The sequence below is a fragment of the Antechinus flavipes genome, chromosome 4 (genome assembly GCF_016432865.1).
Source record: "Antechinus flavipes isolate AdamAnt ecotype Samford, QLD, Australia chromosome 4, AdamAnt_v2, whole genome shotgun sequence".
Taxonomy (NCBI): domain Eukaryota; kingdom Metazoa; phylum Chordata; class Mammalia; order Dasyuromorphia; family Dasyuridae; genus Antechinus; species Antechinus flavipes.
The window spans coordinates 178,793,990-178,819,593 of NC_067401.1; the positions used below are offsets into that span (position 1 = coordinate 178,793,990).

General features: G+C 33.5%; 1 protein-coding gene across 1 annotated transcript in view; it reads right to left on the bottom strand.

Annotated features, from left to right (window-relative positions):
• Positions 1-25,604, bottom strand: part of FBXW10B (F-box and WD repeat domain containing 10B) — a 124,020-nt gene that overhangs the window by 13,966 nt on the left and 84,450 nt on the right. The window contains exons 11-12 of the mRNA XM_051995625.1: positions 1,786-1,944; positions 1,080-1,258 (exon numbers count right to left, since the gene is read on the bottom strand). Of these exons, the coding sequence (XP_051851585.1) occupies positions 1,080-1,258; positions 1,786-1,944 (338 nt within the window). The remainder of the gene's footprint in view (positions 1-1,079; positions 1,259-1,785; positions 1,945-25,604) is intronic.

The window sequence follows — 25,604 nt, forward strand, 5'->3', positions numbered from 1 at the left end:
AGGAAAAAATAATGATGAATGTTGGAGGGGATGCGGGAAAACTGGGACACTAATGCATTGTTGGTGGAGTTGTGAACGAATCCAACCATTCTGGAGAGCAATCTGGAATTATGCCCAAAAAATTATCAAATTGTGCATACCCTTTGATCCAGCAGTGTTTCTATTGGGCTTATATCCCAAAGAAATACTAAAGAAGGGAAAGGGACCTGTATGTGCCAAAATGTTTGTAGCAGCCCTGTTTGTAGTGGCTAGAAACTGGAAAATGAATGGATGCCCATCAATTGGAGAATGGCTGGGTAAATTGTGGTATATGAATGTTATGGAATATTATTGTTCTGTAAGAAATGACCAGCAGGATGAATACAGAGAGGACTGGCGAGACTTACATGAACTGATGCTAAGTGAAATGAGCAGAACCAGGAGATCATTATACACTTCGACAACGATATTGTATGAGGACATATTTTGATGGAAGTGGATTTCTTTGACAAAGAGACCTGAGTTTCAATTGATAAATGACGGACAAAAGCAGCTACACCCAAAGAAAGAACACTGGGAAACGAATATGAACTATTTGCATTTTTGTTTTTCTTTCCGAGTTGTTATTACCTTCTGAATCCAATTCTCCCTGTGCAACAAGAGAACTGCTTGGTTCTGCAAACATATATTGTATCTAGGATATACTGCAACATATCCAACATATAAAGGACTGCTTACCATCTAGGGGAGGGGGCGGAGGGAGGGAGGGAGGGGAAAAAAAATCGGAACAGAAACGAGTGTCAATATAAAGTAATTATTAAATAAAAATTAAATTTAAAAAAAAGAAAAAAATCTATTGCTTAAGGTTGTAGGGGAAAAAAAATAACATGAATTATGTCTCTAACCACATGATAGATGAATCACAAAAACAGACACTTCCATTCCAAGTAGAATGAAGAAAGGGACCGTAGATCATCCACAAGTTATCTGGTAAGACTAATTAAAATTAGTCCCATCATCAGCCCCACCATCACCACCTTCCTGTAAAGTCAGCCCCACCTAAACTTCCCTGCCTAAAAATCATTTACCAGTATACTTACCTTCAATTACAGGATATATCTTTGGATGAGTACTTTTATTCTCCTTTACACAGGAAAGGTCTTCCTTTTCCTTCTCCTTGGGTCTCTTGGTAAGTTGTTTATTCTTATCAGAGTAATACTGCCATTTAACCTTGTCAAACTCAAACATCACAATGTTGCTTTCTGTATTGATCACCATCCTAGGACCAAAATAACACCTTAAGACAGACACATTTAATCAGGCTTCCAACAGAAGAGAAGGGCAGCCACATGAAGTAAATATTGCAGGACTTGTTACACTTTATCCAAACAACATGAATGAAAATCCCTAAAGTATCCATTTGGCAGATGTAGCGAGTGAGGCTATATACAATGAATAGAGCCAGTTGGAATAATTCACAAGACTATAATTTATTGTGAAAGGGACCTTAGATGTCTAATCTAATCCTCTCCTTTTATAGATGAAGAAACTGATACCCAAGGTATTGTACTAGACTCTGATTGAAGTGCTAGGCAAAGATTAAACAAGATATTTCCTGCCCTCGTGGAGCTTACAACCTAATAGAGGATAAAATATGTAAGTAAAATTAGTATAAAACTTGGCAGAATGTGATGAGAGCAAAGGAAAGTTCTAGAAAAAAAATGCTACGAGAAATCTGAAAAGAAATGAGTAGAATCATCCAAAATAGAATTGCTCATGGCTCCGACCTCCAATTCTACCACCCACCTGTTGCCCTCAATAAAGAAGGACAGCACTGGGTCACCTCTGCTATTGGCTTTCATCACCTTCAGACAGGTCCCATTCAAGAAGTTATATATGCGGATCTTCCCATCAGCACAACCACTGATTACCCGGAGATAGAGGAAGGCCACACAGAGCACCTCCCTAAAAATAAATAAAACAATGAGAATAGTCCACTCTCTGGGTAAATTGCTCCATATAAAATATTTTAAAATGAAGGATATAAAGAAATTACTTTTCCCTTTTTTTCTTTCTTATCCTCTTACCTCTTACAGTAAAGGCACAGTGCCTAGATGTGTTCCAGGTTGGATAATGTGTCAATAGAAGAAATCAGCATTTGCTGGTATCAGATATTCCCTCAGGAAGTTAGACACCCAGTGCCCCAACCAACATATAGGCTTTATATAACAATGATATGCATTGACTTTTTTTTAAATTAAAGCTTTTTATTTTTCAAAATACAAGTGTGGACAATTCTTCACAATAGCTCTTGCAAAACATTATGTTCCAATTTCCTCCCTTTCTCCATGTCCTCTTCTAGATAACAAATAGTTCAATATGTGTTAAACATGGTAGAAATATATGTTGAATACAATATATGTACACATTTATACAATTATCATGCTGCACAAGGCAAAAAAAAAAAAAAAAATGCAAGCCAGATTGAAAATGCTATGTTGTGAACCACACTCAGTTCCCATAGTCCTCTCTCCAGGTGCAGATGGCTTTCTTTCATCACTGAACATTTGGAATTGATTTGAATCATCTCACTATTGAAGACAGCCATGTCCATCAGAATTGATCATCGTATAATCTTTTTGTTGCTGTGTATAATGATCTCCTGGTTCTTGCTCATTTCACTTAGCATCAGTTCATGTTAGTCTCTCCAGGCCTCTCTGAAATCATCTTGCTGGTCATTTCTTGCAGAACAATAATATTCCATAACATTCTGTTATGTGAATTTAGGAAAGGTTTGGATTCACGCCTATAAATGACACTTTCTGACTCAGTTTAAGCGAAAGTAAAATTTAATTATATAATACACAGAATAGATTGCCTACAATAACAACCAACACAGTAAATAATACATAAAAGACAAAGAAAAAATGTAAAGCATCACCGTTCGAAGAAACACCATCTCTAAGTTGCAGCAGGCTGGGGAAAACCTCGAGTGAACAGCCATTGAGTTCTGAATGGAAGAGATCCCAGGTGGGTGAGGTTTCAACTACAATTAAAGCTGGCCTGAATTTATAGTGCTTGAAAACAAAGTCGGCACAGAGCCAACTTGCTTACATATAGAAAGTTATGTATAGGAGAAGGAAATGCCAGATGGGCTTCCAAGATATGACTTGATTAATGTAGATGTCAGGGAGGGGGCCAACCCTCATGGACATCTATTGTGTCCCACGGAGTGGCTAGTTCCTGGGATTGTGGAAGTGAAGCAAAACACATGTGGCATGTTCCCGGTCTCATAGGGTTAAAGAAAGGCTAGGTTCCATGAAGAGAGTCACGTTCTTGAAATGGGTCCCTTTTCCTCTTTTAAGATCTCTTTGGGATATAAACCCAGTATTGGATTAAAGGATATGCCCTTTGATAACTTTTTGAGCATAGTTCCATATTGCTCTCCAGAATGGTTGGATCTGTTCACAGTTCCACCAACAATGTATCAGTGTCCCACTATTCCCACATGCCCTCCAACATTTGTCTTTATCTTTTTTGTCAGCCAATCTGAGAGGTGTGTAGTGATATCTCAGAGTTGTCTTAATTTGCATTTCTCTGATCAATAGTGAATTAGAGCACCTTTTCATATGACTAGAAATAGTTTCAATTTCTTTATTTGAAAATTGTCTATTCATATCCTTTGACCATTTATCAATTGGAAAATGGCTCGAATTCTTATAAATTTGAGTCAATTCTCTATATGTTTTAGAAATAAGGCCTTTATCAGAACCTTTGAATGTAAAAATGTTTTCCCCATTTATTGCTTCCCTTCTAATCTTGTCTGCATTAGTTTTCTTTGTACAAAAACTTTTTAATTTAATGTAATCAAAATTATCTATTTTGTAATCAGTAATGATCTCCAATTCTTCTTTGGTCACAAATTCCTTCATCTTCCACAGATCTGAGAGATAAACTATCCTATGTTCTTCTAATTTGTTTATAATATCATTCTTTATGTCTAGATCACGAACCCATTTCAACCTTATTTTGTCATAGAGTGTTATGTGTGGATCAATGCCTAGTTTCTGCCATACCAGTTTCCATTTTTCCCAGCAGTTTTTGTCAAATAGTGAGTTCTTATCCCAAAAACTTTGGTTTTGTGTGATGACCATGTATTTAAAATCAGCCAGAGTCAGGAATTCAGGTTAAGGGAAAAATCTTCAATCTTTATTGAAATGAAGAGGTAAATAAGGATTGCGATAGCAATAGGGGCAGCTGCGACAGGAAGCCAGCTAACAGAGGGAGATCTGAGCTGAAAGGCCGTTGCAATAGCAATCTGAGCAGCTGTGTCAAAACACCAGCCAGCAGTCTCTTCTTCCCCTTCCTTTTCCACTGCCCTGCCTCCACCCACCAAAATCGTCATTTCCTATACAACACATCAGGACTTGCACAAAGAGTGGGCAGGGGCCATTCTTTCTCCAAGCTTATATATTAATAGAGTATGGTCCAATTACTAGTTAGCCTCATGTGCTTGGGACCTCAGTGCATCAACTCGAGCCTCAGCCCATTACAGGTTTGTCAAACACTAGATTGCTATAGTTGACTATTTTGTCCTGTAAACCTAACCTATTCCATGATGGACCATTACCATATGGTTTTGATGACCATTGCTTTATAATATAGTTTTAGATCTGGTACAGCTAGGCCACCTTCATTTGTGGGTTTTTTTTTTTTTTTCATTAATTCCCTTGAAATTCCTGACCTTTTGTTCTTCCAGATGAATTTTGTTATTTTTTCTAGGTCAGTAAAATAGTTTCTTGGGAGTTTGATTAAATAAATAGATTAGGTAGTATTGTCATCTTTATTATATTCACTCGACCTATCCAAGGGCATTTGTTATTTTTCCAATTGTTTAGATCTGACTTTATTTGCGTGGAAAGTGTTTTGTGGTTTTGCTCCTATACTTGTTGACTTTCCCTTGGCAGATAGATTTTATACTATTTTTTTTCTCTTCTTTTTTTTTTCTTTTTAAAATTTTTTTTTTAATTTTTATTTAATGATTACTTTATATTGACAACATTATCCCTTGCACTCGTTTCTTTTCTGATTTTTTTCCCCTCCCTCCCTCCACCCCCTCCCCTAGATGGCAAGCAGTCCTTTATATGTTGGATATGTTGCAGTATATCCTAGATACAATATATGTTTGCAGACCGAACAGTTCTCTTGTTGCATAGGGAGAATTGGATTCAGAAGGTGTAAATAACTCGGGAAGAAAGACAAAAATGCAGATAGTTCACATTCGTTTCCCAGTGTTCGTTCTTTGGGTGTAGCTGCTTTTGTCCGTCATTTATCAATTGAAACTTAGTTAGGTCTCTTTGTCAAAGAAATCCACTTCCATCAAAATATGTCCTCATATCGTTGTCGAAGTGTATAATGATCTCCTGGTTCTGCTCATTTCACTTAGCATCAGTTCATGTAAGTCTCGCCAGTCCTCTCTGTATTCATCCTGCTGGTCATTTCTTACAGAACAATAATATTCCATAACATTCATATACCACAATTTACCCAGCCATTCTCCAATTGATGGGCATCCACTCATTTTCCAGTTTCTAACCACTACAAACAGGGCTGCTACAAACATTTTGGCATATACAGGTCCCTTTCCCTTCTTTAGTATTTCTTTGGGATATAAGCCCAATAGAAACACTGTTGGATCAAAGGGTATGCACAATTTGATAATTTTTGGGGCATAATTCCAGATTGCTCTCCAGAATGGTTGGATTCATTCACAACTCCACCAACAATGCATCAGTGTCCCAGTTTTCCCGCATCCCCTCCAAAACTCATCATTATTTTTTCCTGTCATCTTAGCCAATCTGACATATGTGTAGTGGTATCTCAGAGTTGTCTTAATTTGCATTTCTCTGATCAATAATGATTTGGAACACTCTTTCATAGGAGTGGTAATAGTTTCAATTTCATCCTCTGAAAATTGTTCATATCCTTTGACCATTTATCAATTGGAGAATGGCTTGATTTCTTATACATTTGAGTCAGTTCTCTATATATTTTAGAAATGAGGCCTTTATCAGAACCTTTAACTGTGAAGATGTTTTCCCAGTTTGTTGCTTCCCTTCTAATCTTGTTTGCATTAGTTTTATTTGTACAAAGGCTTTTTAATTTGATGTAATCAAAATTTTCTATTTTGTGATCAGTAATGGTCTCTAGTTCATCTTTGGTCACAAATTTCTTTTTCCTCCACAAGTCTGAGAGATAAACTATTCTATGTTCCTCTAATTTATTTATAATCTCGTTCTTTATGCCTAGGTCATGGACCCATTTTGATCTTATCTTGGTATATGGTGTTAAGTGTGGGTCCATGCCTAATTTCTGCCATACTAATTTCCAATTATCCCAGCAGTTTTAATCAAATAATGAATTCTTTTCCCAGAAGTTAGGGGCTTTGGGTTTGTCAAACACTAGATTCTATAGTTGACTATTCTGTCTTGTGAACCTAACCTTTTCCACTGATCCACTAATCTATTTCTTAGCCAATTCCAAATGGTTTTGGTGACTGCTGCTTTATAATATAATTTTAGATCAGGTACAGCTAGGCCACCTTCATTTGATTTTTTTTTCATTAATTCCCTTGAGATTCTCGACTTTTTATTGTTCCATATGAATTTTGTTGTTATTTTTTCTAGATCATTAAAATATTTTCTTGGAAGTCTGATTGGTATAGCACTAAATAAATAGATTAGTTTAGGGAGTATTGTCATCTTTATTATGTTTGCTCGGCCGATCCAAGAGCACTTAATATTTTTCCAATTATTTAAGTCTGACTTTATTTGTGTGGAGACTTTTTTATAATTTTGCTCATATAATTCCTGACTTTCCTTTGGTAGATAGATTCCCAAATATTTTATGGTATCAACAGTTATTCTGAATGGAATTTCTCTTTGTATCTCTTGCTGTTGAGTTTTGTTGGAGATGTATAAAAATGCTGAGGATTTATGGGGATTTATTTTGTAGCCAGCTACTTTGCTAAAATTATGAATTATTTCTAATAGCTTTTTAGTAGAATCTCTGGGGTTTTCTAGGTATACCATCATATCATCTGCAAAGAGTGATAGTTTGGTTTCTTCATTGCCTACTCTAATTCCTTTAATATCTTTCTCGACTCTTATTGCCGAGGCTAGTGTTTCTAATACGAGGTAAATAATAATGGTGATAGAGGGCAACCTTGCTTCACTCCAGATCTTACTGGGAAAGGTTCCAGTTTTTCCCCATTGCATATGATGCTTACTGATGGTTTTAAATATATGCTCCTGACTATTTTAAGGAAAAGTCCATTTATTCCTATGCTCTCAAGTGTTTTTATTAGGAATGGATGTTGGATTTTATCAAATGCTTTTTCTGCATCTATTGAGATGATCATATGGTTTTTGTTTGTTTGGTTATTGATATAGTCAATTATGCTAATAGTTTTCCTAATATTGAACCAGCCCTGCATTCCTGGTATAAATCCTACTTGGTCATAGTGTATTATCCTGGGGATGATTTTCTGTAATCTTTTTGCTAATATGTTATTCAAGATTTTAGCATCAATATTCATTAGGGAGATTGGTCTATAATTTTCTTTCTCTGTTTTCAGCCTACCTGGTTTAGGTATCAGTACCATGTCTGTGTCATAAAAGGAGTTTGGTAGGACTCCTTCAATCCCTATTTTTTCAAATAGTTTATTTAGCATTGGAGTTCATTGTTCTTTAAATGTTTGGTAGAATTCACATGTAAATTCATCTGGTCCTGGGGATTTTTTCTTAGGGAGTTGATTGATAGCTTGTTCTATTTCTTTTTCTGAGATGGGACTGTTTAGGATATTTACTTCTTCCTCTGTTAGTTTGGGCAAGCTATATTTTTGGAGGTATTTTTCTATTTCATTTAAGTTGTCGAATTTATTGGCATAAAGTTGAGCAAAGTAACTCCTAATTATTGCTCTAATTTCCTCTTCATTACTGGTGAGTTCTCCCTTTTTAGATTTTATACTATTGACAGTTATTTTAGATTGAATTTCCCTTTGTATCTCTTGCTGTTGGATTTTATTAGTCATGTATAAAAATGCTGATGATTTATATGGATTTATTTTGTATCCTGCAATTTTGCTAAGGTTGTGGATTGTTAGAATCCTTACAAGGTGTTAAGTCACTAGAATTGATAGAAACAATGCTTATGTTTACACCTTTGAGAGTTCACACATTAGTTCACATGTTTGGGAGATTCACAAGTCAGAAACCCACAATCCCACTCTCTCAGAGGAGGAATCAACCTTTGGGTTCACACCTTTAAAAGATCATATTTAAGGAGCTCCTGGAGTCAGTTAGTGGAAGAGCTTGAGAAGTGAGAATTTAGTTGAAGAGATTGAGAAGCTAGCAACTGCAGTTGGGCAGAAGTGGGAATTTGGAAGAGGAGAACCAAGATTCAGAGATCACTGGAGGCTGAAGCTGGCAGACAAGCTGCAAGAACTCTTGGAACCAAGGAGGGAGATAGACCTCTAAGAAAACCAACCGGGCTATTTTGAAGTAGACAATAAAGGATTTAAACTTTTAACAAGCTGGTTGCATTTGAGGTGATTATTACTCTGAACCGAAACTAAGGCTGCTCCAGAAAACCTCCCTAAGAAACCTGCTCCCAGAGAAAACCATTATATTTTAGAAGAGAACATTACAGTGGATTATTCCTAATAGTTTTTTAGTTGATTCTCCAGGGTTCTCTATCATCTGAAAAGAGTGATAATTTGTCTTCCTCATTACCATCTGTAATTCCTTCAATCTTTTTCTTCTCTTATTGCCACAGCTAGTTTTTCTAATACAGTATTGAATAGTAATGGTGATAGTGGGCAAACGTGTTTCTCCCCTGCTTTTATTGGGAATGGTTCTAGTTTATCCCTGTTACATATGATGCTTGCTGATGGTTTTAAATAGATTATGCATTGACTTTTCCCCCTATATCTCCTATTAACTGGAAAGAAGCTATAAAGAGTATGGGGGGTGAGGAGGGGGAGGCGTGGCTAGGTGGTGCAGTAGACAGAGCACAAGCCCTGAAGATAGGAGGGCCTGAGTTCAAATCTGGTAAATTCTGGTCTCAGACACTTAATACTTCCTAGCTATGTGACCCTGGACGAGTCACTTAGCCCTAATTGCCTCAGCAAAAAACCAAAACAACAACAAAAAAGTATATGGAACAAATTAATTTTACCCCCACCCAATTATATAAGATCAAAGAGGCTTAATGAAAGAACTCTAAGCCTAGAATGGAGGGGGGCATTAGTTGAATAAACCAAAGATGGATGTGTGCAAGATTTTTATGGATCACAATAAAGAAGACTGGAACAAAGGAACTACACACAGAAGTGGCTGCTTTTCTTCTGAAAATTCTTCAAGGTAAAGAGAGAGCAAGTTATCCTGTGACTTGTCCAACACTGCACTTGAAATCAGGAGAGCTAGGTCTGTTATCTATTCTGATTCTTCCACTTATTGGCCAAATCATTTAATCCCTCTAGATTTCAATTTTATCACCTCCCAATCGTTAGTCAATTAGTAAACATTCATTAAACTCCTACTATGTTCTAAGGACAGGTAGGTGGTGCAATGGATAATGTCAAACCTGAAATCAGGAAGACTCATCTTCCTGAATTCAAATCTGACCACAGACATTTAGTAGGTATGTGGCCCTGGGCAAATCATTTAATCTTTTTTGCCTCATCTGTAAAATGGGTGGGAGAAGGAAATGGCAAATCTTTTCACTGGAGATATTAGGGAACTCTGAGAGAAGGATATTTGAAATAAAGATACTTACAGCAGGGTGTTAACTCAGTTGATTAATGAGATGATGGATGGTGATATAATGGTTCTCTAGTTAACACATACTTAGTGTGCTGTAATGATGTAATCAAACTGAAGTATTTAAGGTCTGAGAGGACTGGAAATAGAGACATTCCATCTTTGACCATCATCCTAGTGGCTCTCCTGCCTACTTCACTCCTCCTGTAAGATTCCTTGAAATGAAAGAGCTGTTTCTATGTCTTTTTTCATGAAGACATGTGCTTTGATGTCATCTGAATACATCAAGTGATTAACAAGATATTTGATTCAATACCCCCCTTTAATTTGAAAGCCAAACTTACTCTTGGAATTACTGTATTGGCATGTTTTAGTGGAAAATAGTTTTCCATGGGGATATTAAATAATTTTAATATTCTCACTATTCTTGCATCTTTTTTTTTAAATTTAAATTTTATTTTATTTAATAATAACTTTGTATTGACAGAATCCATGCCAGGATAATTTTTTTACAACATTATCCCTTGCACTTGCTTATGTTTCGCTTTTTCCGCTCCCTCCCTCCACACACCGCCTCCCCCCCCCCCCCCGCCCAAGATGGCAGTCCTATATATGTTAAAATATGTTGCAGTATATCCTAGATACAATACATATTTGCAGAACTGAACAGTTCTCCCGCTGCACAGGGAGAATTGGATTCAGAAGGTAAAAATAACTCGGGAAGAAAATCAAAAATGCAAATAGTTCACATTCATTTCCCAGTGTTCCTTCTTTGGGTATAGCTGTTTCTGTCCATCATTTATCCATTGAAACTCAGCTAAGTCTCTTTGTCATAGAAATCCACTTCCATCAGAATACATCCTCATACAATATCGTTGTCGAAGTGTATAATGAACTCCTGGTTCTGCTCATCTCACTTAGCATCAGTCCATGTAGGTCTCTCCAAGCCTCTCTGTATTCATACTGCTGGTCATTCCTTACAGAGCAATAATATTCCATAACATTCATATACCACAATTTACCCAGCCATTCTCCAATTGATGGGCATCCCTTCATTTTCCAGTTTCTAGCCGCTACAAACAGGGCTGCTACAAACATTTTGGCATATACAGGTCCCTTTCCCTTTTTTAGTATCTCTTTGGGGTATAAGCCCAATAGAAACACTGCTGGATCAAAGGGTATGCACAGTTTGATAACTTTTTGGGCATAATTCCAGATTGCTCTCCAGAATGGCTGGATTCATTCACAACTCCACCAACAACTTGCATCTTTTTTTGTATCTGAAGTACATATATAAGCTATTAATACAGAAACAAATCAAAGGTTTTGTCATTATCAACAAACAAATAGTTTGTTAATAAAAAAATTGCTTCTTATATAATTCCTGGGACTTTTTATCAAATTCTTTTTGCTCCCCAGTCAAGGTTATTATTTTCTTTCATGTGTTTTATAGATATTTTTGATAATACAAATTGTGACTACTTTGTACAGAGCACTTGAATGTGTGCTATATTTGAAGAGTTACTGATTCTCTGTTTTAAAAAAGTATCAGTGTGAAACATTTGAGTCAAAATTATTGATCTTATCTAGTCACACAGTTTTATAACATTTTATAAACTTCCAATTTTATAAAGATGTTAGTTTCATTCTTTTAACTTACTTTTGCTGTTCTATCATTCATTATATTAACAATGCATAAGATTTTTGTTTCTTAAATTGATAAAATTTACATTTTCCTTGTATTGGACTTAACCAAAACTTTTCTTATCTTTTTTCTTTGAGAATTCTCCTTCACTCCTGAATTATTTACTTCTCAAGATTTTGTAAGTAAATTTTTATTGATTTTGAATTGCTTCTTTTGTTATCTGTGCTGTTCTAACTACTCGTATTACCTTGTCCTTTTAACTTTGCCTTTAATATTGGTTTTTGATTATTAATTAAGGGGATCTAGGATTCCCCTAGATTCCCTTAATCTAGGATTTCTGATATGCTTTTGATTCCCAGATCTTTCTCCACATATTTGTTTTTTGTTGCTTTCAATTGAGAGTTTAAATTTTCAACCATGTGTTCCAAATAGATAATGAAGTGATTTTTTTACATGCTTGTCTGAAACTCTTCAAACTTTCCAAAGTTGCTTCTGACATGTTGGTATTTGATGTCTGTTTTTAATCTTCCTATTTTATATCGTGTGTGTGTGTGTGTGTGTGTGTGTGTGTGTGTGTGTGTGTGTTTACCATGGCAATGACTTACTGCATAAAATTGCTAGGTACAAGCACTCAATGTTTTTGCAAAATACAGTTGGAGAATACATTTTTTCATGATAGCTATAACAAATTTCAACTTTTCAAAAAAGTACCCTTGTTGAATTCTCCTACTTGAATTTATAACAGTCAAACTTTAAAAGAGCTTTTTGAAATTCTAATCTAAGTATATGTTTTTGTCATTTGTTTTGTTTTTAGGTATAATTTCTGGATTTTGCATTAGGTGAGAATTTTCAGTGATTTCAGGGTCTTCAACTTTTTAAAGATTTTAATAGCACTTCAATTTCATCTAAACCTAGGAATCAAATCATTTTTATAATTTCTCTACACTGATCAATAATACACTGATGTTTGACTTGGAACTAGGGCTATATATTATACATGTTTTCAATTTCCCTCTTTTTATTTTAGTAGTTTTTCAATTTAATCTATTGTAAATTTAGGAATCAAATTATTTTTGACATAGTACTGGTGCGTAATAAAAGTATCCATGTCTTCAGTACATTGAATGCACATTCTTGGATTGCCTACTTTAGGATTCATATCATTTGTATTGAAGCATTTCAGCAGTTGAAATATTGGTACTTCTGATTTATTCCTAATTAGGCTTCTTGTGGTACAATAAAACAAAGAACTGTAATTTTCTCTGTTGTACTCAATTTCAAACTGATCAGTGCCAAGTTTCAATGAGGATAACTCTATTCCATCCCATTTCTTTCTTGGATTCATGAAAGCATTTTTATTACATAGGCTAGGGATTATTCAATTCAGTATTGTTGCTGTTGTTTTTATCAGCAAATCAGGGTTGGTGCTAGGCATTTACTACCAGGAGGGTTTTAGTGAATAGGGTTATTATCATATATCACCCTGATTAGCATTCCCTTATTTTGCCTTCCCACTCTTATTAAAATAACATTAGATAATAAAGACTTTGTTTGATGATGGTGATGGTTGTGCTGGAGGTGGTGACGATGATGATATGAAAATGATTGTATCAGACAAAGAAAACATGAGGAGAAATTCAGATTGGATGCCTATATAATACAGACAGCAAATCTTAGACCTTATGGATTGGTGTGATTATCAAAACCTAGAGTATCCAAAAAAGGCACACCTCACCATATTGAGAAATAAGGACAGTAGTATTAGAGCTTTCGTATGGCCTAAGACAAGAATTCTATACAGAATGCCAGTGACACTGATTTTAAAAATGATGCTCAAGAACTTCTGTTGTCTCCCTGTTTTCGCTTATATAATGTGTAAAAAGATCCTGTTAGGCTTTTTAAAAATGAATTTTATTGATATTTTGTATTTTTTACATCACTATAATTATCCTAAGTATTTCTTCCTCTCTTATTCTGTTCCCAGAGAGCTATCTCATATATCAAATACTATTTTTAGAGAGGAATAAAAAAGGAAGTATAACCGATAAATATATTTTAAAAGTTTGAAAAAATATGCAATATATAAAACCTATTGACCTCCCAAATTTAAGGAGTAGATTTATTATGTCTTCTTATTTCATATCTACTCAGTTGAGTTTTATTTGATCTTTTTTAGGTAAATTTTGAAATTTTAAACACAATTTTAAATACAAAACAAGAAAAGGAAAAAAAAACAATGCTATGTATATAATAGATCATAAGAAAGGATTCAATATGAAACAAAACCTTTCCATTTCAAAAAATTCTATATAATAAATACTATACATTGTTTTCAAAGCTTCTCTGTCTTTCTTTGCTTCCTTTTTGGTTTTCTTTTGTTCTCTGCTATGTACTTTTTACTTTATTTTTTCTGCTCTCCCCCTTCATCACTCTACAGAAGGATACAATTAAGTATGTACCCCCCCCCACACACACACATATACACCTGTACACTCATATATGGAAGACCATACTATGTTTATTTCTTCCTGTCATTTGTTTTTCTAAGAGTACATATCTTCCTTCATAAGGACAAATCTTTCCATGTTTTTCTAAACCAATTAGCTCATCATTTTTTATACCATAGCAATATTCCAACTCAGTAACTTCCTATCTGAAAAATTGTCAGTGAAAGTTCCCCTGTCCCCTACTTTCTGCATTCTTTCTATTCTTGCTACATAACTTTTATTTACACAAGAAAAATTTAATTTAAAATATTTGAAATTATTCTTTTTGCACTTAACAAATGCTCTTACCTCATAATATAGTTTAAGATATGATATTGCTGAATCTACTTCCTATCTTTTCCCCTGAGTTTCTTTGAAGTTCCCAATCTTTTGTTCTTCCAAGTGAATTTTATTATTTTTCTAACATAGTAAAATAATTTTTAGTAATTTAATCCATATTCAGTACCCGTAGTCCTCTCTTTGGATACAAATGGCTCTTTCCATCACAAATCTATTGGAATTGGCCTGAATCATCTCATTTTTGAAAAGAGCCACATCCATCTCAGTTGATCATCATACAATCTTGTTACTGTGTACAATATTCTTTTGGTTTTACATACGTGAATAATAAATATTAATTGAATTATTATATCTGAGTTTATTTATATAAAATGTATCTTATGTTTATGTCCATATAGTTCTTATGTTTGCTTTGCCAGGTATACATCCAGATATTTTATGCTGTCTAGGTATTTTAAATGATCTAAAACAATATTGAATAATATTAGTGACACATAGTATAGTTTTTTTCACTTTTGACTAAATATTTTTCACTTTAATTTTCTTTGAGATCATGATTACTATTCCTGCTTTTTTATATACCAAATTCTACTCCTGCTCTTTATTTTATCCCTGTGTGTATTACTTATTTTTATAATGTTTTCTAAAAGCAACATGTTGTTAATTCAGTTTTTTTAATATGCTATCCCTTTCTGTTTTATGGGTAAATTGGTCCTATTTACATTTTAAGCTACAATAACTGCATATTTTCCTCCTTTCTATTCCTCTCTGTCCTCATCTTATTTACCCTATCCCTCCTCACTTCTCTCTACTTCTACTATCTGGCTTCCTTTCCTATTATTCCTACTTCCAAGAATCCCTCCTTTATCCTTTCACCAACATCCTATCTCCTTGTCCTCATTTCTTTCTTAATTGGGAAGGCTTTATACTTTTCTAGATATATTATGCTTCATTTATATGAGATAATTATTCCTTTTTATCTCTTCCTACATTTTTATTTTTTTTTAAGAATCATTCTATCATACTCAGCTCAGTCCACACCTTTCTTTCAAACTACGATGAGCACTGTTAATATTTTCACATATACAAAGTAAATAACATAATCTTATTGAGTTCCTTATAATCAGTCTTTAAAGTTTACTTTATATTTCTTCTGGATATTATGTGTTGAATTTTTCCTTGAGTTCTGGGATGAAAGTCTTTGAGTTATTAAATATTCTTTTTTTCTTTGTCCATTAAGGAATATGTTTAACTTTTCTGGATCAAGTTATCCATGATCATAACCCCAGCTCTCTTATGCTACAGAACATTGTATTCAACATAGTAGCTGTTAGATTTTATATAATTCTTATCATAGCTCCAAAATGTTTAAATTGTTTTTTCTTGTTGCTTCCAGTATTTTCTCCCTAACCTGGGAACTCTGAAACTTAAGTCTGGGAAATTTTTCAGGTGATGATTGGTAGATTTTTTTACCTTTTGATCTGATTTTTTGCACAGCATGATGAATAATATGGAATATGTTTAGAAGAATTGTACATGTATTTGGAAAAATAAAAAGCTATTACTAAAAAAAAAAGTGAAGCTTAAAGGCAGTTTTCCTTGATTAATTCTTGTAATGTTATATGAAAACAATTTATCATAATTTACAGTTAGTCCATTCTTTATGTCTCCTTAATCTGTTTGCCATATTGGTTGTTTTTTCAATGAGATGTTTCACTTTCTCTTCCATTTTTTCATTCTTTTAATTTTGAATTATTATTTCTTGGTATCTTAGATCATCATTAGATATTCCCCTTGCCCAATTTTAGCTTTCAAGAAATTGTTTTCTTAAGTTTTAGATTCTCAATTTCTAGTTGCTTAACTTTCTTTTTATAATTTTCTTGATTTTCCTAGATTGCTTTTATTTTTCCTATTTATTTCCTCAGTCTTTCTTATTTGATTTTGAAAATCCTTTTTAAGTTCTTCTAAGAACTTTGTTTTTGTTTTTATTTTAAAAACTTTTTTTAAAAATAGCTTTTTATTTTTCCAAATACATGCAAAGAAAAATTTCAGCATTCACCTTTGAAAACCTTGTGTTCCAAATTTTCGTCCTCCATACCCTTTTCCCTCTCCCCTAGACAGTAAGCAATCCAATATAGGTTAAACATGCACAATTCTTCTAAACATATTCCATATTATTCATCATGCTATGCAAAAAATCAGATCAAAAGGTAAAAAAAAAAAAAAAAGAGAGAGAGAAAAGGAAAAAAGCAACAAACAACAACAACAACAAAGTGAAAATACTATGCTTTGATCAACATTCATTGTCTATAGTTCTCTCTCTAAATGTGGATGGCTCTTTCCTTCACAAATCTATTGGAATTGCCTTGAATCACTTCATTGTTGAAAAGAGCCAAGTCCATCACAGTTGATCATCACATAATCTTGTTGCTGTGTACTATGCTCTCTTGGTTCTACTCACTTCAAGTAGCAATCAATTCATTTAAGTCTTTCCAGAATTTTCTGAAATTGACTTGCTTGTTGTTTCTTATAAAACAATAATATTTCATTACATTCATACACCATAACTTAGCTAGCCACTTCTTTGCCACTACAAAAAAGGCTGCTACAAACATTTTTATACCTGTGGATCCTTTTCCCTTTTTCATGACTTCTTTGGGATACAAACACAGAAGAGACTACTGCTGGGTTAAAGAATATGCACAATTTTATAGCCCTATGGGTACAGTTCCAAATTGCTCTCCAATTAGTTGGATCATTTCACATCTCCACCAACAATGCATTAGTGTTCCAGTTTTCCCACATCCCCTCCAACATTTATCATCTTTTCCTGTCATCTTGGCCAATCTGAAAAGTGCAAAATGGTACCTCAGAGTTGTTTTAATTGCATTTCTCTAATCAATAGTGATTTAGAACATTTTTTCATATGACTAGAAATGGTTTTATCCAAAAACTGTTCATATCATTTGACCACTTATCAATTGGGGAATGGCTTAGTAATTTTACTCAGTTTTCTATATACTTTAGAAATGAGTCATTTTTCAGAAACAGTACATGTAAAATTTTTTCCCCTTGATTTCTGCTTCCTTTCTAATCTTGACTGCATTGGTTTTGTTTATAAAGCTTTTTATTTAACATAATCAAAATTATCCATTTTACATTTCATGATGTTCTCTAGTTCTTTTTTGGCCATAAATTCCTCCCATCTCCACAGATGTGAGAAATAGACTATCCTTTGTTCTCCTAATTTGCCTATATCAGCTTTTATATCTAAATCATGAATACATTTCAACCTTATCTTGGTATAGGGTATTGGATGTTGGTCAGTGCCTAATTCCTGACATGCTTTTTTCCCCCCAGTTTTCCTAGCAATTTTTGTAAAGTAGTACATTTTTTTCCCAGAAGCTGGAGTTTTGGTTTTATCAAATAGTAAATTACTATAGTCATTGACTATTGTGTCTTGTAAACCCAACCTATTCCAGTGATCTAGTAGTTTGTTTTAGCCAGTACTAAATAGTTTTAATGACTGCTGCTTTATAATAAGATCTAGTACAGCTAGGCCACTTTCCTTTGCCTTTTTTTTTTTTCATTAATTCCCTTGAAATTTTTGACCTTTTGTTCTTACAGATGAATTTTATTATTTTTTTCTATCTCTATTAAGTAATTTCTTGGTAGTTTGATTGGTAGAATACTGAATAAAGATTAGTTTAGTTAGAATTGTCATTTTTAAATATTGGTTCACCCAATGAGCACTTGATATTCTTTCAATAATTTAGATCCAATTTTATTTGTGTGAAAAGTGCTTTGTAATTGTGTTCATATACTTGCTAGTTTTGTCTTAATAGGTAGATTCCCAAATATTTTATATTATTTTCAGTTATTTTAAATGAGATTTCTCTTTCCACCTCTTGCTGCTGGACTTTGTTGGTAACATAGAAATGCTAATGATTTATATAGATTTATTTTATATACTGCAATTTTGCTGAAGTTGTTTCTAGAAGCTTTTTAGTTGATTCTCTAGGATTCTGTAGTTATACCATCATATCATCTGCAATGAGTGATAATTTTGTTTCCTCAACTACTCAATTCCTTAAATTTCTTTTTCTTATCTTATTGTTAAAGATAGCATTTCTAGCACATAGTGGATAGTAATGGTAATAATGGGCAACCTTGTTTCACCCCTGATCTTTTTAGGAATGCAGCTAATTTTTCCCCATTATATATGATGCATACTGATAGTTTTAGATAGGTGCTACTGATCCATTTAAAAGAAAACTCCCTTTATTCCTATGCTCTAGTGTCTTTTTTTTTTTTAATAAGAATGGTGTTGGATTTTGTCAGAGACTTTCTCTGTATTTATTGATATAATCACATGATATCTGTCAGTTTGGTTATTGATATGGTCAATTATGCTGATAATTTTTCTGATACTGAACAAGCCCTGCATTCCTGGTATAAATCCTACTTGGTTATAGTGTATTATCCTGGTGATAAATTGTTGTAATCTTTTTGCTAATATTTTATTTAAGATTTTTCTTGCAACAATATTCATTAGGGAAATTGGTCTATAATGTTCTTTCTCTGTTTTGGCCTTTTCTGGTTTAGATATCAGCACCATATCTGTGTCATAAAGTTTGGTAGAACTTCTTCTTTTCCTATTTCTTCAAATAGTTTATATGGAATTGTGTTAGAATCCTTACAAGGTGTTGTCACTAGAGTTGATAGAAACAATGCTTATGTAATTGGTTCACACCTTTGGAGCTCACACCTTTAAGAGAGTTTACACATTAGAGGTCACACTTTAGAGTTCACACTTTTAGAGAGCTTATATAAGCTAGAAGCCTCCAGAAAGAGGAGGAGACTTCGGCAGATTCAAAAGTGAGAAGTCAGTTGAAGAGATTGAGAGCCAGAATTCAGTCCAGAGATTCAGAACCAAGATTCAGAGAGAGCTGGAGGTTGAAGCGGGCAGACAAGCTGCAAGAGCTCTTGGAACCAAGGAGGGAGATATGCCTCTAAGAAAACTAACCGGGCTATTTTGGATGAGACAATAAAGGACTGTACTTTAATCTCTGGCTGCATTTGAGGTGATTATTACTCTGAACTGAAACTAAGGCTGCCTCCAGAACCCACCCCCCCCAAGAAACCTGCTCCCAGAGAATGATCATATTTTTAGAAAAAAAGAGAACACCATAGAATTGGAATTATTCTTTAAATGTTTGATAGAATTCCCTTATAATCTGGCCCTGGAGAGTTTTTTAGAGTTTATTAATGGCTTATTCAATTTGTTTTTCTAAAATGGGACTATTTAAGTAATTTATTTTCTCATCTGTTAATCTGCGAAATTCATATTTTTGTAAATATTAATCCATTTCACTTAAATTATTAGATTTAGTAGCATGCAATTGGGAAAAATAACTCCTAATCATGGCTTTAATTTCCTTTTCATTGGTGGTAGGTTTACCCTTTTTATTTTTGATACTGGTAATTTGGTTTTTTTCTTTTCTTTTTCTAATCAAGTTAACCCAAGGTTTATCTATTTTGTTGTTTTTATCATAAAACAAACTCTTAGTTTTGTTTATTAGTTCAATAGTTGTCTTTCAATTTCATTACTCTCTCCTTTGATTCTCAGAATTTTCAATTCAATATTGAATTGGGGTTTTTTAACTTGTTCTTTTTCTAGCTTTTTTATAGTTACATGTCCAATTCATTGATCATCGCTTTCCCTATTTAATTCATGTAAGCATCTAGAGATTTAAAATTTCCTTTATGAATTGCTCAGCTGCATTCCTTAAGTTTTGGTATGTTGTCTAATTATTGTCATTCTCTTGAATAAAATTATTGATTATTTCCATGATTGGTTGTTTCACCCACTCATTCTTTAGGATTAGATTATTTAGTTTCCAATTTTTGGCCTATTTTTCCTTGGCCCTTCATTACAAGTAATTTTTATTGTATCATGATCTGAAAAGGATGCTTTCACTATTTTTGCCTTTCTACATTTGAATGCAAGGTTTTTATACCCTATGCACTGCTGGAAAAAAAAGGCATATTTCTTTCTATTCCCCTTCAGTTTTCTCCAAAGGCCTATCATACCTAATTTTTCTAAAATTCTGTTTACCACCTTAACTTCTTTCTTGTTTATTTTTGTGGTTAGATTTACCTAGTTCTGATAGAGGGAGATTGAGATCCTCCATTAGTATACTTTTGCTGTCTATTTCCTCTTGCAAATCACTTAACTTTTCTAAGAATTTGGATGCTATAACAGTGCTTTAATATTGACATCACTTCATTATTTATGGTACCCTTTAGCAAGATGTAGTTTCCTTCATTATCTCTTTTTATTAAATCTCTTTTTGTTTTTACTTGATCTGAGATCAGGATTGCTACCTCTTCTTTTTTTAGTTCAGCTAAAGTATAATAGATCCTGTTTCAAATGTTTCTTATAAACAACGTATTGAAGGATTCTAGCTTTTAATCCACTCTGCTATCCAATTCTGTTTTATGGAAAAGTTTATCCCATTTACATTTACAGTTAAAATTACTAAACCTGTAGTTCCCACCATCCTGTTTTTCCCAAGTTACACTTTTCTCCTACTCTTTCCCTTCTTCACCAGTGTTTTATTTCTGATTACCACCTCCTTCAATCTGCCCTCTTTTTTCAGCCCTACTTCCTTTCTTATCTCTTTCCCTGTCTACTTCTGCCCTTTCTTCTATTAGCTTTCCCCTTTTTTTTCCCATCCTTTCCCTTCTTTCTTTTTTATTGTTTTTTTTTCTGGTTATACATGTACATTCGTTTAAAAAACATATTTCCTTATAAATCATAATAGAAGAGAAACATCAAAACAAAAAGAAAAACCACAAAAGAAAGGAAAAAAAGAAAAAGAAAAAAAGCGAACATAGCATGTATTGATTTACATTCAGTCTTCATAGTACTCTCTCTGGATGCACTGATAGCATTTTCCATTCATATTGTATTGCCTTGGATTATTGAACTGCGGAGAAGAATCAAATCTTTTATGTTGGTCATCATACAGTCTTGCTATTGCTGTGTACAATATATTCCGAGTTCTGCTTATTTCACTCAGCATCAGTTCATGTATATCTTTCCAGATCTTTCTAAAATCAGCTTGTTCATCATTTTTTGTAGAACTTTCCATTACTTTCATAAATCATAGCCTATTCAGCCATTCCCCAAATTATGGGCATCTACTCATTTTCCAATTTGCACCACAAAAAAGTGCTACTACAGACATTTTTTATTTCCTTGGGATACAGACTCAGTAGTGGCATTGCTGGATCAAAATATATGCAGTTTGATAGCTCTTTGGGCATAGTTCCAAATTGCTCTACAGAATGGTTAGACCATTTTGTAAATACCAACAATGTATTAGTGTCCCAGTTTTTCCACATCTCCTCAGACATTTAGCATTTTTTCTTGTCCATCAATTGTTTTAATTTTCATTTCTCTCATCAGTAGTGATGTAAAACATTTTTTCATATGATTATAGATGGCTTTAATTTCATCAGAAAATTGTCTATTCATATCTTTTGACCATTTATCAATGGTCGTGGCAAATGACTATATTCTTATAAATTTGACACAGTTCTTTATATATTTTAGAAATGAGTTTTTTGTCAGAAACCCAAGCTGTAAAAAATGTTTTTCCAGCTTTATGCTTCCCTTTTAATCTTGTTTGTCTTGGTTTTGTTTGTGCAAACCCTTTTTAATTTAAGGTAATTAAAGTTGTCCATTTTGCATTTCATAATATTCTCTAGTTCTTCTTTGGACATAAATTCCTCCCTTATTCAAAGACCTGATAGGTAAACTATCCCTTGCTCTCCTAATTTGCTTATGGTATCATCCTTTTTGCCCAAATCATATACCCATCTTGACTTTATTTCAGTATGTGGTGTGAGATATGCTTATGTCAAGTTCCTGACATATTATTTTTCAGTTTTCCAAGCAAGTTTTGTGAAATAGTGAGATCTTATCCCAGAAGCCAGAGTTTTGGAGTTTATCAATACTAGATTATGTCATGTATATCTAATTATTTCACTAATACCATATGTTTTTGATGATTATTGCTTTATAATAGAGTTTTAGATCTGGCACTCCTGCTAGACCACTGTCCTTTATATTTTTTTAATTAATTCCCTTGATATTCTTGATCTTTTGTTCTTCCAGATAAATTGTGTTATTATTTTTTCTAGTTTTATAAAACAATTTTTTGGCAGTTTGATTGGTATGACACTAAACAAGTAGCCTACCCATGAGCAATTGATATTTTTCTAATTGTTTAGATAAAACTTTATTTGAGTGAAGAGTTTTGTAATTTTGTTCATATTGTTCCTGGGTCTTGGCACTTAGACACCAAAATATTTTATTTTGTCAACAGTTATTTTAAATGGAATTTCTCTTTTTATCTCTTATTGCTGCTTTGTTAATAACATATAGAAATGCTGATGATTTGTGTGAGTTTATTTTATATCCTGCAACTTTGCTAAAGCTGTTCATTATTTCAAATAGATTTTTGGATGATTCTCTAGGATTTTCTAAGTATACCATCATATCATCTGCAAAAAGTGATAGTTTTATCTCCTCATTGCCTATTCTAATTCCTTTCATTTTTTTTCTTTTCTTATTGCTGAAGCCAACATTTTAGTACAATATTAAATAATAATGGTGATAATGGGCATCTCTGTTTTACCCCTAATCTTATTGAGAATGTGTCTAGCTTCTCCCTATTCTAAATAATACTTGCTGATGGTTTTAGATAGATGCTGCTTTTCATTTTAAGAAAAACTCCCATTATTCCTATGCTCTCTGAAAGATTTTTCTCATCTATTGAATTATCATATTGTTTCTGTTAGTTAGTTTTAGTTGCTGTTAATATGATCAATTATGCTGATAATTTTTCTGATATTGAACTAGCTTTGCCTTACTTGGTCAGAGTGTATTATCCTGATGTTAAGTTGCTGTAATCTCTTTGCTAATATTTTATTTAATATTTTTGCAACAATATTCATGAGGGAAATTGGTCTATAATTTTCTTTCTCTGTTTTGGCCCCTCCTGGTGTTGGTAATAGCACCATATCTGTATTATAAAAGGAATTTGGTAGGACTCCTTCTTCCCCTATTTTTCCAAACAGTTTATATGGTGTTGGAATCCTTACTAACTGTTAACGAATTAGAGTTGATCTAATCTTACAAGAAGATGTTTTGGGCAGAACCTGAAACAAGGTACTAAGTAGAACTAATTAATACAAGGCTTGTGTCCACACCTTTACTCATTGGAGTTCAATGAGTTCACACCTCCCTTGAAGTTCTTTGGGCCAGAGAGCACTATGGGAGAAAACCCATAATCCCTCTCTCTCGTATCCCACAATTCCTCCCTCTTGTATAAAAGAAACAGACACAGAGCACTTTGGGGGATTTTCACCGGAATGGCATGAAGACTGGAGCTGGCTGGAGGCTGAAGAAAGTAGAGGCAGAGGCTGAAGGACCAGACCTTTGGATTTAAAGACATTTGGAGAGAGCTCTTGGAACCAAGCAGAGAGATAGGCCTCTAAGCTAACCGGGCTATATTGGGATAATAAAAGATCTGAACTTTTATCACTTGGCTGCGTTTTGAGAAGAAAAAGTTCACAACAATATGGTATTGGAATTATGTAGAATTGGAATTGTTCTCTAAATGTTGGATAGAATTTACTTGTAACTTCATCTGGATTTGGCCCTGGAGATGTTTTCTTAAACAGTACATTAATTGCTTGTTCAATTTCTTTTTCTAAAATGGGACTATTTAATTTATTTCCTCTTCTGTTTGGGGGCAATTTATATTTTTGTAAATATTCATCGATTTCACTTAAATTGTCAGTTTTACAACTCTGAAATACCATTACACATCTCTCAGATTGATTAAAATGACAGGAAAGGATAACTAATGTGGGAAAACTAGGACACTAATACATTGTTGGTAGAACTGTGAACAGATCCAACCATTCTGAAGAGCAATTTGAAACTAGGTGCAAAAAGTTATCAAAGTGGGCACGCCCTTTGATCCAGCAGTGTTTCTACTGGGCCTATATCCCAAAGAGATCTTAAAGGAGGAAAAGGAACCTACGTATGCAAAAATATTTGCAGCAGCTCTTTTTGTAGTAGCAGGAAACTGGAAACTGAATGGATGCCCATCAATTAGAAAATGGCTAAATAAATTATGGTATATGAATGTTATGGAATGTTATTGTTCTGTAAGAAATAACCAGCAGGATGATTTCAGAGAGGCCTGGCGAGACTTACCTGAACTGATGCTAAGTGAAATGAGCAGAACCAGGAGATCATCATACACAGCAACAAGAAGACTATATGATGATTAATTCTGATGGACATGGCTCTCCTCAATAATGAGATGATTCAAACCAGTTCCAATTATTCAGTGATGAAGAGAGCCATCTACATTCAGAGAGAGGACTGTGGGAACTGAATATGGATCACAACATAGCATTTTCCCTCTTTCTGCTATTGTTTTCTTGTATTTTGTTTTCTTTCTCAGTTTTTTTTTTTCCGTGATCCAAATTTTCTTGTGCAGCAAAATAACTGTATAACTCTGTATACATATATTGGATTTAACATATATTTTAACATATTTAACATGTATTGGACGACCTGCCATCTAGAGGATGTATATTTACATAGATTTTTTTCTTTTTCTAATCAATTAACAAAAGGTTTATCTATTTTTTTCCCATAAAACCAACTCAGTTTTATTACTTAATTCAATAGTTTTTTATTTTCAATTTTATTAATCTGTCCTTTGATTTGCAGCATTTTTGATTTGGTATTTAATTGGGATTTTAAAATTTGGTTTTTTCCCCCTCATTTTTTAGTTGCCCAATTCATTAATCTCTTCTTTCTCTATTTCATTTATATAACTACTTAGAGATAGAAAATTTCCTCTAAGAACTACTTTAGCTACATCCCTTAAAGTTTGGTATGTTGTCTCATTAGTTTCATTCTCTTGGATGAAATTATTGTTTCTACGATTTGTTATTTAACCCACTCATTCTTTATAACTAGATAATTTAATTTCTAATTGGTTTTAACTTTATCTTTTCCTGACCATTTTTTCCTATTTTCCTCAAAGTTTTTTTCAAAACATATGCATATATAATTTTCAACACTCACACTTGCAAAAAACCTTGTGTTCCAAGTTCCAAATCTTTTCCCTCCTTTTCCTCCATCCCTTCCCCTAGATGGCAAGTTATATGTTAAACATGTGCAATTCGTCTGTACATATTTCCTCAATTATCATGCTGCACAAGAAAAATCAGATCCAAAAGGAAAAAATGAGAAAGAAAATAAAATGCCAGCAAACA